This window comes from Felis catus, chromosome C1 (genome assembly GCF_018350175.1).
Source record: "Felis catus isolate Fca126 chromosome C1, F.catus_Fca126_mat1.0, whole genome shotgun sequence".
In the NCBI taxonomy this organism is placed as follows: Eukaryota; Metazoa; Chordata; class Mammalia; order Carnivora; family Felidae; genus Felis; species Felis catus.
In genome coordinates, this window is record NC_058375.1 from 199,522,233 (window position 1) to 199,538,622 (window position 16,390).

Here is a 16,390-nt window from a genome sequence, read left to right on the forward strand (position 1 = left end):
TTTATTTATTTATTTTGAGAGAGACAGAGAGTGTGAATGGGGGGGGGGAGTGAAAGAGAGAGAGAGAGAGAGAGAGAGAGAGAGAGAGAGAGAGATTTAGAATCCCAACCAGGCTCCACACTGTCAGCTCAGAGTCTGACATGGGGTTCAAACTCATGAACCATGAGATCATGACCTGAGCCAAAATCAACAGTCGGATGTTTAACCAACTAACCATCCAGTTACTCTGAGTTTTAATGATTTCTTAAAAAAAGGATAAATACCAGTAGCCCAATATATTTGTTTCAATTGAGCTTTGAGGGCATAGTAAATGTGAATGATTTTTACTTAGTAGAGACCAAATATATTTTTTAGTTGCAAGTTTAACATACATGTATGAGAAACCCGTAAAAGTCTATACAGTGTAATCTTGGTTGATAAGATATAAGTTAATGAAGGAGAAATCGGAAATCTAACCATGCTACTGAAATAAAATTGGTTCTCTGAAATAAGAATTTAATTCAGGGTCAATGATGTGGAATGCATTGTGGGGCACATCTATCAAAGAATAACCCAACGGTCATTTAGTATTTGTCATTATTTACTACTTTCTTCTAAAAGCAATACATGCATTAAACATTTAGAAGCTTCATGGATCATTAATAATCAATCAAAAATTCAGAGAATTAAAATCCTCTCTTCAAAAGTATGTGTCAAATCTAGAATGTAGGTTGTCAGCGCCTCATATACAGTCCTTCTCTCCTTTGTCATGACCCTGGTCCACAAAGTGAGTAAGTGCTCAGATCTAAACTTTAACAATGAACCATAACTAACTCCAGGTCCAGCTGTGACTGAATTCCCCAGGGCCATGGTCCCCAAATGCATCTGAGTCAGATGTAAGCTACATTTAAATAAGACTTCAAAATATCATAGGCATAAAAAGGATAAAACAGCAATGCTCCTGGGCCCTTGGCAAGTAAATGCAGGGGAAAAGGAACCTATTTAAAAATTTAAAGATGTCACAATAAAAATATTGTGTTGCCCACATTTCTGCCCAACATGGGCAGAATATCCACTTTACGTATAGTTCCCCAACCAGGAAGTTAACCTCCCCACAATGAAAGGAGTAGAAAACACAAAAGCTCAAGAAGAGTGCAATGTTAGGGCTAGAAAAGAGGGGTAGGAACAGAAGAAAAAGTCACCTTTGAATGGCAGGCATTTGACATTTTGGAGGGTCTAAACCTTCTTAGAAATACCATGAATAAAGTTTTGGAATGGGTAGGCCTTGACTGTCACAATTAAGATACTAATTACCAGAGAAGGCAAAGCAGGGAATTTAAATCATCTCTAGGAATTTGTCTTCATTCTTTCAGTTATATGTACTGAATATTTTCCCCATGTCAGACTATATGCCAGGTGCTGAGAATACCATAGGAAGGGATGTTAGCAATGTTCCTGACAGAGCTTGTAGTCTTGGAATGTATGGATTCTGTCAATTGCAGATAGCAGCCATGCTTGCTGTAAATGACAATGGATTTTCTACCCAAGGGACAGGATTGCAGTTTATTTCCACATCTGTGGCTTCTAGAACATTTTTTATAATGTAACCCTCAAGAGGAGCAGTATATCCAAAATGTGGATGCTGTTTTAAATTATTCTTACATCTATTTCCCATTCCATTAGTGTAAATGATTGAAAATGTGTTGTTTCAATTTCCCTGCTGTATATTTTGTGCTGACCGGTTACTTCACAAGTTGAGAACTACAATGAATAACTGTCCTGGTAACACAGTTACATCACCAGAACTCTTTACATCACCAGGGCTCTACTTTAGCACCCTCATTTGTTCATACATCCATGAGTTGTCTTAAGCATCTACTATGTGCTTGATGTGGGGCTTTAGAGATGTAGAACGCATAATTTTATCAGAGTTCACACTCTAAAGCGATGGAAATGGACCTTATTTACACAACTATAATGTGAAGTAATAAGTTCCAATAGCCAGAAATCTGTTATCAGACTCCTCTTTCTTATGCCTCACACCTCACTGGCTGCCATGTTGTGTCACCTAACTTCCCATAACACTCTTGAAACTGTCTCTTCCTTTTATTCTCTGCCACTGACATAGTGCAGGGCCTCACCTCCTGCTTAGGTTACTGCAAAAATCACCTACTTGGCTTTCCTCCAACCTGACTTCCATAATTTTCCTAGATAGATCTCTTTCTAAAATGCAAATGTCATCTTCAAATGCACAACTTTCCAGATCAGATTCAAACTCCTTGACTAAGTCAAAAGAGGCCTTTGGGATCTGGGCCCAGTCTCTCTGTAGCCGCCTTTCCTTCTGCTCCAGCTGGACACATGACTACAGATAACCTGTATCTGTCTTCAGGATCATACCTCTGTCTTAACAAATGCAGGGCTCTATGTCTGGCATGTAGGACTGTAACCTAGTCCTACACAGCCTGCAAGAGTAAGCATTATCTCCTCTATGAAATGTCTTCTCCTCACCTCCATCCCCTATAATCAGAGTTAAATATCCCACCTCCCTACACAGACTCCTGTCCATCCACATACCACAACACTTATCTCACTGTGTTATAATTATTGGTCTGCTTTTCCATCTGCTACCCTGGATTGCTATAAGGACTTTGGGGTTAGAGATTATGTCTTTTAAATAAACAGATTAGTGCTATGGGACCACAGATGATGAATAGAATGAATGAATGGATAAATATTATGTGCACACAAAGCCATTATCTTGGTTGGGCAACAGGGAGAAAGGCAATACTCTAATATTGTAGAAGTGACATTTAAACTTGTCCTTGAAGGATGAGTAGGAATTTTCCAGATGAATGCATAACTTCCTTCTCATTTGCACAAACAAATTAAGATAGTGCTAAATTAAGTACATTAGAAATTTTGATTTGTGTAGAAGACTAGGAAAAAATGTATGTAATCTAACTAGCATACTTACTTGTAATACACATGGACATATGTTTTGGATGCTTGCTTAATTAGACCATGTTGACTATACAGAAAGTCATCTTGCTTGCCCTGAATAAACCAGTTCTAATTTTGCTTTATCCCTGCCTACATAAATTCAATTAAACTGCTGTTGTTACTAGGAAAACTGTTTTCAAATTTTAATAGGGTTATTTAAGAAATGAAGTGAATATCATGATAACTTATACAGTATATGCACGAGCTAGGCAAAGAATGATAGATAAACATGAACCAACTGAAACCTCAGAGATCACAAACTTTTTTTCTGTTGCCTTCCCCCCTCTGTTTAATATCATACATCTTTTTTTAAGTTTATTTATTTTTGAGAGAGAGAGAGAGAGCAGGGGAGGGACAGAGGGAAAGGGAGAGAGAGAATCCCAGACTCTGCACTGTCAGCGGGGGGCCTGATGTGAGGCTTCAACTCATTAACTGTGAGATCATGACCTGAACCAAAATCAAGAGTCAGGCGCTTAACTGACTGAGCCACTCAGGAGCCCTAAATATCATACATCTTAATGTGATTTATTGGTTTCTGCTTTTGATGACAATAAAAATAAGGTTAGTCTACTTCTGAGATTTCTGCACACTGCTAAGTCTAAACATCAGCTTTTAAAATCAACTTTCATAGTTTTAAAAACTGAGGACATCTCAAGTTAGAAATTATATTTTGAATATTTTTTTGAAATTATGAAGCTTAATGAGATAGCTATATTATTAGTCATTCCTTTATGTATGTGAATATTGTAATTAGGCTCTTATGGGTCATTTCACTCAGAGATATCTGTTAATTAAAAACAAAATGCCATTTTATAGCACAAAAACACTTTTGTGCCCCTTTTCTAGCATTAACCTAGTCAAAATAGGACCAATATTTATGAACATACAGATTTAAAATTTTAAACTGAAAATACATCTTGGGGCACGTAGGTAGCTTAGTCGGTTAAGTTTCCAACTTTTGATTTCAGCTCACATCATGATCTCATGGTTCATGAGTTTGAGCCCCGTGTCATTGGGCTCTATACTGACAGCAGGGAGCCTGCTTGGGATTTTCTCTCTCCGTCTCTCTCTCTGCCTCTCCCCTGCTCACGATCTCTTTCTTTCAAAATGAATAAACTTAAAAAAAAAAACTTTAAACTGAAAATACATCTTGCCAGAGTATTACAGGAAATGTAGAGGTTTATTTATTTATTTTTTCTTTCATGGCTTACTTTTGATTTCACGACTTCAGGAACTGAAGACAAGTAATCCTCATAAAAACCATTTTGAAGAAAAGATATTTTAAATGAAATTATGGACTGCAGGAGTCTTAAATTTTCTGTAAAGGAAGAGAGAAGAGTTACCTTATGTGAACTGCAAGGTCATTTAGGAAACCCATTTGAAAAACACCTTTATCCTAATTTATTGCCAAGTTTTTCCTAAGATAATGGCCTCATTCAATCTAAATATAGGACAAGTGAAAATTTAACCTTTCCTTGAACCATGCAGACTACAGAGTTCATTATTTTTAAAATATTCATAGATACTCTGCTTAGAGACAAAAATATTTCTAGCAAAGGTGCTACGCACTTTGGGCTCTTGTGAACTGAGTATGCTTTTATTTCTGACTTTTGGATATACTGTTAAGTTGAAGTGTTTGGGGGAGAATAGATTGTATAATCACTGTGACACAGACATGCCCTTCCCACCTTGATTAACTCATGGCTAGTAAACAAAGACCACACTTAAATACTTGTTACGCTATTTGCCTACCATTAGGTCTCAAAAAACTATTTTGGTGTGGGGAAAGTGAATGCATATCTCTAGAAAAATGTGAGAAAATTGATATTTTTCTTTAAAAAGGAAAAGAAATATTTGATTAAATGTCATCTTCATGGTTGTCTATGTAGGCAGAAAATTGAAAATACAGTGTGTAAGGGTGGAAAGTAAAACCAGTCTGCCACAAAAAAATCCTTTGTTTATGTAATTTACACCTGCTTTTTAGAAGTCAATATTATCATTTCTCATTACTTTTTGATAACTAAGGCTATTAAGGGCACAGAAAACGCCATGAAGGGTTAGGTGAACTACTAATAATTCTAGAAACTTGGCAAGTATGTCTGGGTGGCCATTGTCATACTCTCTGTTACATGGCCATCATACATTAAAGTCTGTCCAGGAAGCCAGGTGGTACTAGCAGCAGGAACAAAAGTAATAACGTATTAATAATACATATTAATAATATAATTAGATATTGTATTAATAATACAATTAGATATTCCCTTTATATATCAAACTACCAAACTGAAACTCACGCATATGGAAACTAAGATCTTTTAAAAGCTTTTTTCTCTATTTTTTAAGCAAATGTCTTAAAATACTACTTTATAATAGAATTAGAACCATAAGCAGCATTTTGACTACTAAGAAGAGTATTACCTTGTGATCCCCTGGCCAAATTGTCAGTGACATTTCTCACACATGCCAAGTAAGGAATATAAGGACTATCTGCTGATATATTTAAGAGAGCATCTTCAAAATTTTCCAGTATTAGAAGCCTATAGAATTAGAAAAGAATATATAAATTAAGTCACATAAAAATAGAACAAAGCTATTTTGTTGAGGTCATTTAAGCTGTTGGTTATTTAGCAATGAATGACTTGGGCATTGGTTGACTTGGGCATTGGCTGACTTGGGCAGTGGTTGACTTGGGCAGTGGCTGACTTGGGCAGCGGTTGACTTGGGCAGTGGCTGCCTTGGGCAGTGGTTGACTTGGGCAGTGGCTGACTTGGACAGTGGTTGACTTGCGCAGTGGCTGACTTGCACATTGGTTGACTTGGGCATTAAAACACTATGAAGTAGAATATCTTCCTTCATACAACCTAAGTACACACTGGTTCTTCATCCTCTGAGCATTTACCTTTCCATGGGCATTACCATTATATTTAATTATTTTAATATCCAATGATAAGTGATCTTAAGATTATTTCTAGGCACATTCATATGAAAGAAAAAAATTACTGGGCTAGAGTTGTCAGATGAAGTATAGGACTCCTACTTAAGCCTGAATTTCAGATAAACAATGAATAATTTTTCTTTTCTTTTCTTCCTTTTTTATTAACAATGAATAATTTTCAATGTAAGTACAACCAGTGAGTCTTGTAGATTTTCTTTTCCTTTTTCTCTCCCCCACCTTTAAGTCTGCCAACCCCCCTCTGGGTCTCAGTTTCTTCTCTTGTCAAATGAAAGGTAGAGGGCTGAATTGATCTGCTAATCCCATCCACCTATAACATTCTTCAAATAAATTTAAATTTATTTAATTGTGATTTTAAAAATAGGGGATCTAACAACAATGAAGTTCCTTTTGTTTTCCTTTAAACAACCAATTCCATGTTTTCAAATTAACCACTTTCAGGTTTTCTTTCACCGTGACTGGCATATGAGAAGACAGCCTAAGATTTCTGAGGCATAAGTTCACGTGAGTAAGTATGTGTGTGTTGCATATGCCCAGCCACTTCAACTCTTAGGCTGCCTCTTATTTGTTTTGTAACGTTTTCCCTTAGTGTCTCCGATTGAATTTTATGTACAGGAGAGATAGAATAAATGTCAACAGCTGATTTGGGGACCATCTGCTTTGCATCAAACTGCACAATACACAAATTAACTAGTTCTGTCAGATGTTTAATTTAGATTTTATTCAAATACTAATGGAAGAGACTTATCCTGGTGTAGCTAGAAACATATAAGAAAATGTATTCATTAACGTTAAAGCACTCTTAGGATATTTAGATGTGGGTTAATACAACCAGATCCTGGAAGAACTTTAAAAAGAAAAAAAACAAGAGCACCTGGGTGGCTCAGTCAATTAAGTGTCTGATTTTGGCTCAAGTCATGATCTCAGGTTCGTGAGTTTGAGCCTTGTGTCAGGCTCTATGCTGACAGCTCAGAGCCTGGAGCCTTCTTTGGATTCTGCATCTCCTTCTCTCTCTGCCCCTCCCCCACTCACTCACTGTCTCTCTCCCTCTCTCTCTCTCAAAAATAAATATTTAAAAAAAAACAACTAAAAAAAGAAAAAGAAAAAATCTATGGCAAGAAAAGTCTCTAATTTGGCAGTCAGAGCAGAGATAATTGGTCAGATAGCTAACCTCCATTTAAATACAGCTGATAGCCTCCACATAAAAAAAAAAAAAAAGTAACCATTTCCAAGCCCTCTTGCTTTTTCTTAGGCATTTCCCTGGCCAGACTCTCTCCCGCCAATACTGTCTTTCTTTTGTGTTTGTCTTTTTCTCTGTAGTACTTAGTATAGCACTGAGCCATTTGCATCCTAGTACAGTGCTCAATAGCAAAATATCAGTTTAACCTTCTAGTATGGAATGACACAAGGGATTCTCATGGTGAATTTTCAAGCTTAAAATAGAAGAAGTAGAAGAATGTTACACGAAAACTGACCTTGAAATATCATCTAAGCCATTTCTCTTAGTTTCAGAAAGAACATTTGATTGCCAAGATTTTGATGATTGGATTTAATATACTCCCCAAATTAAGATTCCACATCTACATGCCACTGCTTTAGCATAAGCATCCAATTATTCTTATAAACCATTTAATTTATGTATCTTTTGTACATAATCCTACCTACTTTCCAAGAATATTTGCGGTAAAAGATGAGTTTATGTGTGTGCATGAGTGAGCATGCATATATGCACACACACACAGAACGATACAAATAATAAACTTAGAACAAAATTAATCAAGATGGAGAAGAGTTATGAGGGAGAGATGTTTCAAGCAGCCTTCTTTAGAAAATTCTTGACTAAAACAACTTTTATGCCAAATATTGCCACTCTGTGATTATTTTAAAGTGGGAATGGAAAGGAAGTCCAAAGATAAGAACTCCCTTAACTTCATCAATCTCAACAGGAGCCATGTTAAAAGTATTGAATTCTTCCTAATAAACTGTCAGCTAGCTATCAACAACTACACTGTGGAATTTGTGGTCTGAAGTGCTAGCATCATCAATGCTATGGATGCCTCAAGGCTCTGAGAAAGGTACCTGGTTTCAACAATAAGCATCCAGTTGTCTCAGTTCAAAGGTTTTAAGAAATATATTTTTGATGGCTATATAGGGAATATGTTTCAAAGACCTGCCTATTTGGAACACGGTGGTCTAGCCAGGGGGAAACTGCCCAAGGCTGCTTGACTGCTCTGGAAGGAGCACTAGGTTCAGCCACCGTAGAGGAGGAGAACGGTGGGAGCAGAAATAGGAGGTGGTTGTTTATGGAAGGGATTTCCCTAGAATTTACCCAGAGTTGACAGCTTCTCATTAAATGATAGAAAGTTTATAAACAACTGCATAGATCCTATTTTAGAAAAAAAAATGGCTAAAAATAAGTCCTACTATTTGATTTTATTTGTACAAATTTCCATCAGCACAGAAATATATCCTTTGGGACTAAAGTCAAACAATTTCAATAGTATAATTTATCAGGCCAAAACAACCTTTACATAACAGGCCATCTAATCCCTAGATTTGCCTTGAGCTATAGGAATTCACTTCAGTCAGCTTCTACAGGCAACCGCATGCATTTTCTATCATGATTATTACAGTTACTTCAGGGCACTGCTTACATTAATGGTCTTTAGAAGCCAAGGCTGCTGTCATTTCCACTGCCTATTTCTGAGACAACATATTTACATGCCCCAATAAGAGTACAAAATTATATTATCTATAAACAGTTTTACCTATGCGAATGCTAGGGAAGCAAACCAATTTTGTATTACCTTGACTGGCATGAGAAATACTGTGATTTTTCAAACCAAAATACATCATGATATGAAAAATTGGATGCTTATCTGTCTTTCATAATGAAAGACCTTAAAGAAGTTGGAAACTGGACCTCTATCTAGATTTTCCTCAGAAACATAAGGCAACCAATCCAGACAGGACACACTGTTACAACTAAACAGGAGATGCTCATGCCGCATTACCCAAGGGTCACTGGGTAATATGAGAAAATAAGTCTTGACTTTACTATATTTCCAACTATGTCCTTTTCTTTGGTCAGTCAATAGTGAATTTTTCTGTTTCAAAGTCTTACAAATTGATAAAAGAATTATGTTTATAACTTGTGTTGATTGCTTATTCAGACAAGTTACCTACCAACTTAGAAACAAACCAACAGACCAACAGCAAAGAAAGACTTACTGTGCAGCCAGGCTGCTTGGGGATAATAACTGCTCATCTTCCTCACTCCACACATGTGTTGTGTTTCCAGAGCCACCTAAAGAAATGACATTTATATAGGTGAACACTTAACATGCTTGCTTCAAGGAAGTATTTTTCTTAGCAAAACATCATCACAGGTCAAATAAATGGGAAGAAAATACAGAAAAATCTGCAGAATTTTTCTCCAAAGAGTTTTACAAAAGATGTCTATGCTCTTTTTGTTGGAGACATTCAGGATATTTATAGGTAATAGATGCCTGCTAATCAGAAAACCCTAATGGTCAAGCACATGCATCTCTAAGAACTTCTTTCTCCATTTGTCAAAACATTACATTATTTTATCCTAAAAGCTGTATGCATAGATGACTCTTGAATACTATAATGCACATTGTCTACCACGTGATTTGTTAATCAAATGAGGCCAATTTCAGTCTTACAGGTCACTGGATTTTTTTGCTTTCAGTTGTCAAGAATATAGCCTTAGGAAACATCTGCTATCACTAATCTATATTTTCCATCTTTCAAAAAGCAGCCACTGATTTCAACTGAATGCAGCTGTGAATGCAAATTGGCTCATATTAACAGAACCATTCTGAGTGGTCTCAAATAATATGAAGGTTCAAAGTATGGGAGGCAATCGCTAACTAATGGAAACCATATGGGAATGTCTAATTCAACACTGTGAATTGCCCCTCGGAGTTAAATAGGTCTCTGATTCCGCTTGCCACATAACACTGTATCATAAAAAGAATAAGTGAGCAACAGAATTCACATGAAAAATTGAACATGAGAGTACTTTTAATGGCTACTGCATAAATAAAAATCATAAATCCAAGGCTTTCATTCAGCCCCTTCAGGGAAAAGGTATCAAGTCTTTCCATCTTCTCTGGAGACACTACTTACTCCTTATAATCCAGTATATTTCAGTGCTGGTATTTTTTAACACTGATCTAATCTCTTTCAATCAGATATTTTATTACTAGTAAGCATTGATAGTTCTCTCACTGTCCCTAGTTAGTGTGTCCTAAAGCCTTCTATAAAGGTCCTACTGCAAATGTATGCAATCATCCATACTTTTCTGGTGCTGATCACTGAGTTGATTTAAATTAGTATGGGCGTGAAAAAGACTATCACTAAATGAAAGACCTCCTTGTCCACCTCTGTATCAGTGGTGTATGAGTAATATTTGCACCATCACTAGTATCTAGCACAGGGGCTTTTTCAGTTTACCTGTTCAGCAGAGCAGAATTTTCCAGTGCTCCACTCAAGGTGCAGCTAATATTACTGCTCTAGCGATAGCAATGTATCAGTGAGTTAAAGAACCAAGAATGAACATATCCAGAATAAATAAACCTAATTAATAATGGTAGTACCTATTATTTCTTGGCATGCATATATAGAAGAATCAAGGATAGGTCTCTGTTGATATTTCTACATTGCAATGTAAAAGAATATAAACCATTTTTCCAAGATCAAATCTTGCTAAGTTTGAATTCTTATGTAATTCTGAGCAGGTTTATTGGCATTTGTATACTATGTGGTTACTGAGTTTCTCTTCCTCATCAAGCTGTTAAAATGTGTGACTAACAGAAATTTTACATATCAATGATAGACTTGGCCCTGATGTTGACTAGGGACATTTCCCCTGAACTATAAAATATCTTAGAAGAAATAATGTACTAAATAGGCTTTAATGAAGTGGAAACCTTTACAGATCTTTAAAAAGTGATATTTTACTTCACTTCTGTTTTTATTTGTAGGATTAGATATAATTGAAAATGGTACCCACAGACATAGAAAGAAATCTAGTGCACAGATAACCTCTTTTCATTAGTAAAGATGGGTTTCTACTTCAAGAAGTAATTTCATATAATTTACTACTTTGTCAAAGAGCAAACTTCAATGAGTCACAAAGATAATCCCTGCTCTCAAAACTTGGTGTTTATAAATGGAAATACTAAAGCTTATTAGCTGTGAGGCAGGGATCTTCACTGGGGCAGAGCTGAGAATTAAGACAGGAAGTAGGGGACAATCTTTCTGTTTATTAGAATCTTCATATTTTCATGGTTGCTGAGAAGTCTCCTAAAGAAAACTTGAAGTGTGTTGGATCACAGACAGACAGAAAGGTCTGTAAAAAGCAGAGTGGAGAGAGGAATGGGGGCATGCCTGTTGAAAAACTTATGTGGAAAGGAATTGACATGGTGAATCAAACTCCACAGTGGCTGAAAATGGAAGCCGTTCTGAGGTCTGATGGTAGCAGGTACTTGCATGACCCCAAGAAATAGCCTGGAATCAAGTGTGTATGTCCCAGAAAGTAAATGTGAGTAAGGCCGTCTGGCAAAGAACTCAAGTCAACTGGCTTTGGGAACACAGAGATCTAATCTCAGTTCAGCCACTTGCTGGGTGGACAGCATAGGCAAAGTGCCCAGCCTCCCTTTGCCTCAGTTTCCTTGTCTGTAAAATAGAATGATAATTCTATCTCATGGACTTATTTTCATGAGAACAGTGATTTAAGGTAGTAAAGCACTTAGCATTGACACAAAAGGTACTATCTCTTATTTTCCTTCTTCAAAAGAGTGGCATGAGATTTTCAAAGCTATCTGGACCCTGTCATACATGAGAACCCAAGCAACTATGCTATGAAACATCACCACACTCCAGCTTAACTGAATATAAAGCCAAAGGAGAAGTGTGTTCGTTTCACGGATATTGCCGAAAGTCATGAAGACCAAGCACAAGGTGGTCTGGGCATCATGGCAGGCATTTGTACTTGGGGCTAGAGACCCCTGCACTGTTGAACCAGGGTCACTGGTTCAGCTTTCAAGGACAAATTTGAGTTCCCTGAAGGATTCCCAGAAATACCTAGAAGAATTTTTCAAAGGCCACAAAATTTCTGCTCAAGCAGGTAGGGATTTGGGGTTAAGGACTTTCAGGAATTGATATTAATGCTACTGCATTAATCCTCAGACTGGTGAAGTCACAAGTATAGGAAATTAAAAAACAAACACATGTAAGCACCTCAAATTTTATAAGTAACAACACATTTCTCTGATGTATTTCCTTGTCAACTTGACTGCCCAATGACATGTTTTAATACATGCCCAAATCATTAGCATATTCACAGACATGAAACACGGCCACTGGTGAATATTGAAAAACTGAGTTGTACTGTTCACCAGGAAAAGTGTCTGGATAATTCAGTTAATAAGAAGCATTGCTTCTCTGACTTCTAGCAAGGCACTGATGAGCTTTTGTCCTTTGTAAAAATGTTTTTAACTTTATCCCTTTACTTTATATAATTACAAGGTATGAATCTGAAGATGAAAAGAAAGAGTGGTACGAAGAAACTTGAAATTCTCAAGTCTTCAAAATGCAAATAAAAAAATACAGAGGACATAATTAGTGTTCGTTGGTGTACTGTCTGGTTTTCTGGCCTGGACTTTTTATTTAAAGAGCAAGCATTTTTTCCAATGTTTGTCAAGACCATTAAATGTTACCACAATCAAGCTTGCAAACTAGTCATTAATTCTGTAATTGTAGATATAAAAAAATGCTCTAGCCTAACAGAAATTGGTTTCCAAAGTACGTCAGACTGTCCAGTGAGAAGTCTTCGAAGAATATCAAAACCTGCTATTCATATGAAAACTAGTAGTTTAATGAGGAATAGTATAATGAACAATCAGCTTGTGACCTGATGCTCTCAGGATACTTAACTTGTAATCCAAAGGTAAAGTCTACATATTTGAAAGCTAACAAACTCAGCTGAGAAAACAGAATTCTAAACTCATTCAGAAGAGGTAAATGCTAACCAAACATTGTACTTGGTACTTCAAAGTAGGTATTTATTCCTTATGGCCCTAAATCTTTGCCTATATGTGTCCGTGTGTATATATATCTGTGTATTTCCATGTGTGTGGTATATAATGCTATTGTGTATATGCAAAGGTGATATTTTCTGACTCACTAGTAACATGCTATAGCTTGTCTTGCTGGGAATGAGAGCAGATTTATATCAATATTCACACTCTGATGTCCATCAAGTATTTTCAAGATGGCTGGTTGAGGGTATATTTTTACCAAGGAAAGATTCATCCTGATTAGAAAGCCAATATTTGGAAATGAGGGTAAAAATAGTGCAATTGAATGTAGGCTTTTGCTCCAAAAAGTAGTAGAAATCTTTTTATTGAGGCTTGGTCCTAATATTTACTTTCCATACAAAGCATAAACACAGTATTATAAGCTAAGAGAGATAATTTTCACCCAAATAAAAATCCTAAAAAGTCACAGCCTTTTTTTCTAGCCATTTCTCATTTTCTTTGATTAGCAAGAGATCCAAATTTAGGTGAGGCAAATTTGCCCACCTAAGAATATTATCTATAAATGATTATTTTGGTTGCATTCTGTTTTTTTTTTAATATTTCTAACAGGCTTTGTGACACATAATTGGATATAGTTAGATGGAAATACAGTACCTTGAGCTGGGGAGTCCAAAGTGTACAACAGATGTTTAACAGATTTATGGAGAGTTTTGAAACCTTCGTTAGTTGTGACACGTGGATAAACCTTCTGCACGACCAGCAGTGCGCTAACGAGTCAAAAAACAATTAAACCAGATTGCATGTCAGGGTTTGCAGACAGAAACCAAAGGTTATTCAAGGAGAAAATGGCTACAGTAAATTATTCTTATAACGTAGAAGACAAGATACTGCTTTTGTTGTTTAATTACTTGTTTATTAATGCAGAAAACACCCCCAAAATGTTCTTGAACCAGACAGAGCATTTTACATTTCCCCGATTCTAAAGAATCAGGACTCAAAGGCCTAAAAGTAAGGGAGTGAAGTTCACATCAATTGTTTCTGTTAAGACTTAAAAATAAGTGGTTAGGAATAGCTATGTCCAATGAAATGATGGCATTGTTTCTATTTAAGGGAAAATTTAAATACTGGAAATTATTTTTATTAAAAATCAAGCCTAGGGGCACCTGGGTGGCTCAATTGGTTGAGTGTCCAATTCTTGATTTGGGCTCGGGTCATGGTCCCAGCCCATGGTGCCAGTTGTGTGACTGAGCCCCACATTGGGCTCCATACTGAGCAAGGAGCCTGCTTAGGATTCTCTCTTTCTCTCCTTCTGCCCCTCTGCCCCTTTCCCTTGTGCTCTCTCTCTCTCTCTCTCTCTCTCCCTCTCTCTCTAAAGAAAATAAAATAAAAAAATCAAGTCCAGAGAAAGGACCCCATTTCAGGAGTAATAATTATTTAAGCATCTGATAAATATTTATCTGTTGCTGGACAAATGGTAATGTTTTTGAAAAAGAAACGGAGCTTGCCCTAATTAAAGACTGCATTCTATTCTCTAAGTGTCCCATAGGCACTACTCCAGGAGAGGCTCAAAATTAATATCCAGACTAACTGGCACTATTTTCCTAGAGTTTTTATGTTACAAATAAGATGGGTGGTCTGCACTGGGGATGGCCAATCAGCAAATTCACTGATGCTTGAGTTCATTCTACATTTTCAAAAAGCAATTTGTTTCTTAAGAAATGTCTTTTTTATCCCTTTATTGTCATTAGTACATTTAAAAAAAAGCTGTCATTGTACATCTGAATTTTCCAAATACTGTGATTTATATCAATAATCAAGGGCAATGTTTTAACTTACATAAGTAGTAACTAGAACAATAGGCTTCATTAACAATCTGCCATTGTGAAGTTAAATGTACACATGGAACTAATAGTTTTTCCCTATGTATCCTAGTGAACTAAAGGCTCATTCCAGCAACAGATATAGTATGTGCATACACTTTCATGGTTTTCTACAAGTTTTGAAATTTTTAATAGATTAAGATCATTTTAATTTCAGCTCCCTAGCTATGAATAAAAGCTGTATTTAGAAAAGTAAATTGAGTATCTTCTAGTTTCTAGCATAGTATAAGGTATACAGATAGATATGTGTATATGTGCATATAAGCATATATGTAATTTTATTTAGTCCTCTAATAATTCCATAGAGTCCATTTTATTTGCCTTGTTTTACAATGGGAAAACTAAACTTTAACAGTTACATAATATCCAGTTATTCATAAGTACAGCTGATTTTGTCTAATTTCAAAGTTTATGTTCTTTCTATTCTTCATCTTGTCTCCGGCATAGAAACTGTGCCCCAACATGGCTGGAGAGAAGGGCAGGACATTTCTGCACAGAGCCCACAGCATTATTAACCTGTTATTGTGTCTGGCCAGGAGGCATGGCTGTGTTTTTTTCATCTCTGCTCTATACACATAGCAATGGATACCTCAGGCATTTTATATTTGCCCTAAAAATCTCCCAGTTCTGACTTTGTGTTGAAACTTTCTGACCATGGAGACTAGTTAGATGGTCTCAGGTTATAGATTGCCACTAGCTTTCTCCCAAATTGGCCCTCTGCCTAACTCACCTGATCGGTTGTTTCACAGTAACACCTTCAAAGACTGAACAATTGGCAATCTCATTAAAGCTGTCAACATTATTGTTGTGAGTATCATTAGTAAAATGTCAGTAGACTTAATTCATCTTTTTCTAACAAGACATTTAACTTAAAAATAATGACACTTGGCCCTCATCCTCTCTGAATCCTTTGAACCCTTCATTGATCAAAATATTTTTATTTTACTTCATAGATTTTTTTCCCTGCTCTTTACCATAGAAAAATGGAAGTTATCAAAAGATAACTTATCTTAAAGATAATTTTAAGAGTTCTCATGATTTGGATTTCAGCACAGCTTCCTCATAAATGGTGAAAATCACATATATTTTTTCCATTTATACTTCTTGACTTTTTTGAGATTTCTCAGTTTTGCTAATTTATGTCATAACGTTAGTATTGTGTAATGTGGTTTTGGTGATGGTTTAAAAACAATTTACAACTCAAAAAAGAAAAAGTTGTTGAAGGAAATGACTTCACAGTTTTTGTGAAGTTCATTTATCCCTATTACTTTATCAACAAGAGTAAGATAAACTAGAGACCCTAATTTGGTATATAGCCATTTATGGTGAGGAAATTATGACTCTTAATGACATTGTCAGTTTAATAACAATAAATAATAAAGAAGATTTAACTTTAAAAAATTGTTTATAAAGGGCTCTCCAACAGAAATATAATGCAAGTCGCATATTTAAACTTTATAGTAGTCATGTTAAAAAAGTTAAAAGAAATAGATGAAATTAATTTTAAT

The 16,390-nt window shown here is 36.0% G+C and overlaps 1 protein-coding gene across 3 annotated transcripts in view; it reads right to left on the minus strand.

Moving 5' to 3' along the window:
* Positions 1-16,390, minus strand: part of ABCA12 (ATP binding cassette subfamily A member 12) — a 286,404-nt gene that overhangs the window by 78,404 nt on the left and 191,610 nt on the right. For all 3 annotated transcript variants that reach the window (XM_019838640.2, XM_045034452.1, XM_019838638.2), the window contains 4 exons: positions 13,657-13,769; positions 9,164-9,239; positions 5,398-5,516; positions 4,191-4,297 (listed from right to left, as the gene is read on the minus strand). In XM_019838640.2, the coding sequence (XP_019694199.2) occupies positions 4,191-4,297; positions 5,398-5,516; positions 9,164-9,239; positions 13,657-13,769 (415 nt within the window). The remainder of the gene's footprint in view (positions 1-4,190; positions 4,298-5,397; positions 5,517-9,163; positions 9,240-13,656; positions 13,770-16,390) is intronic.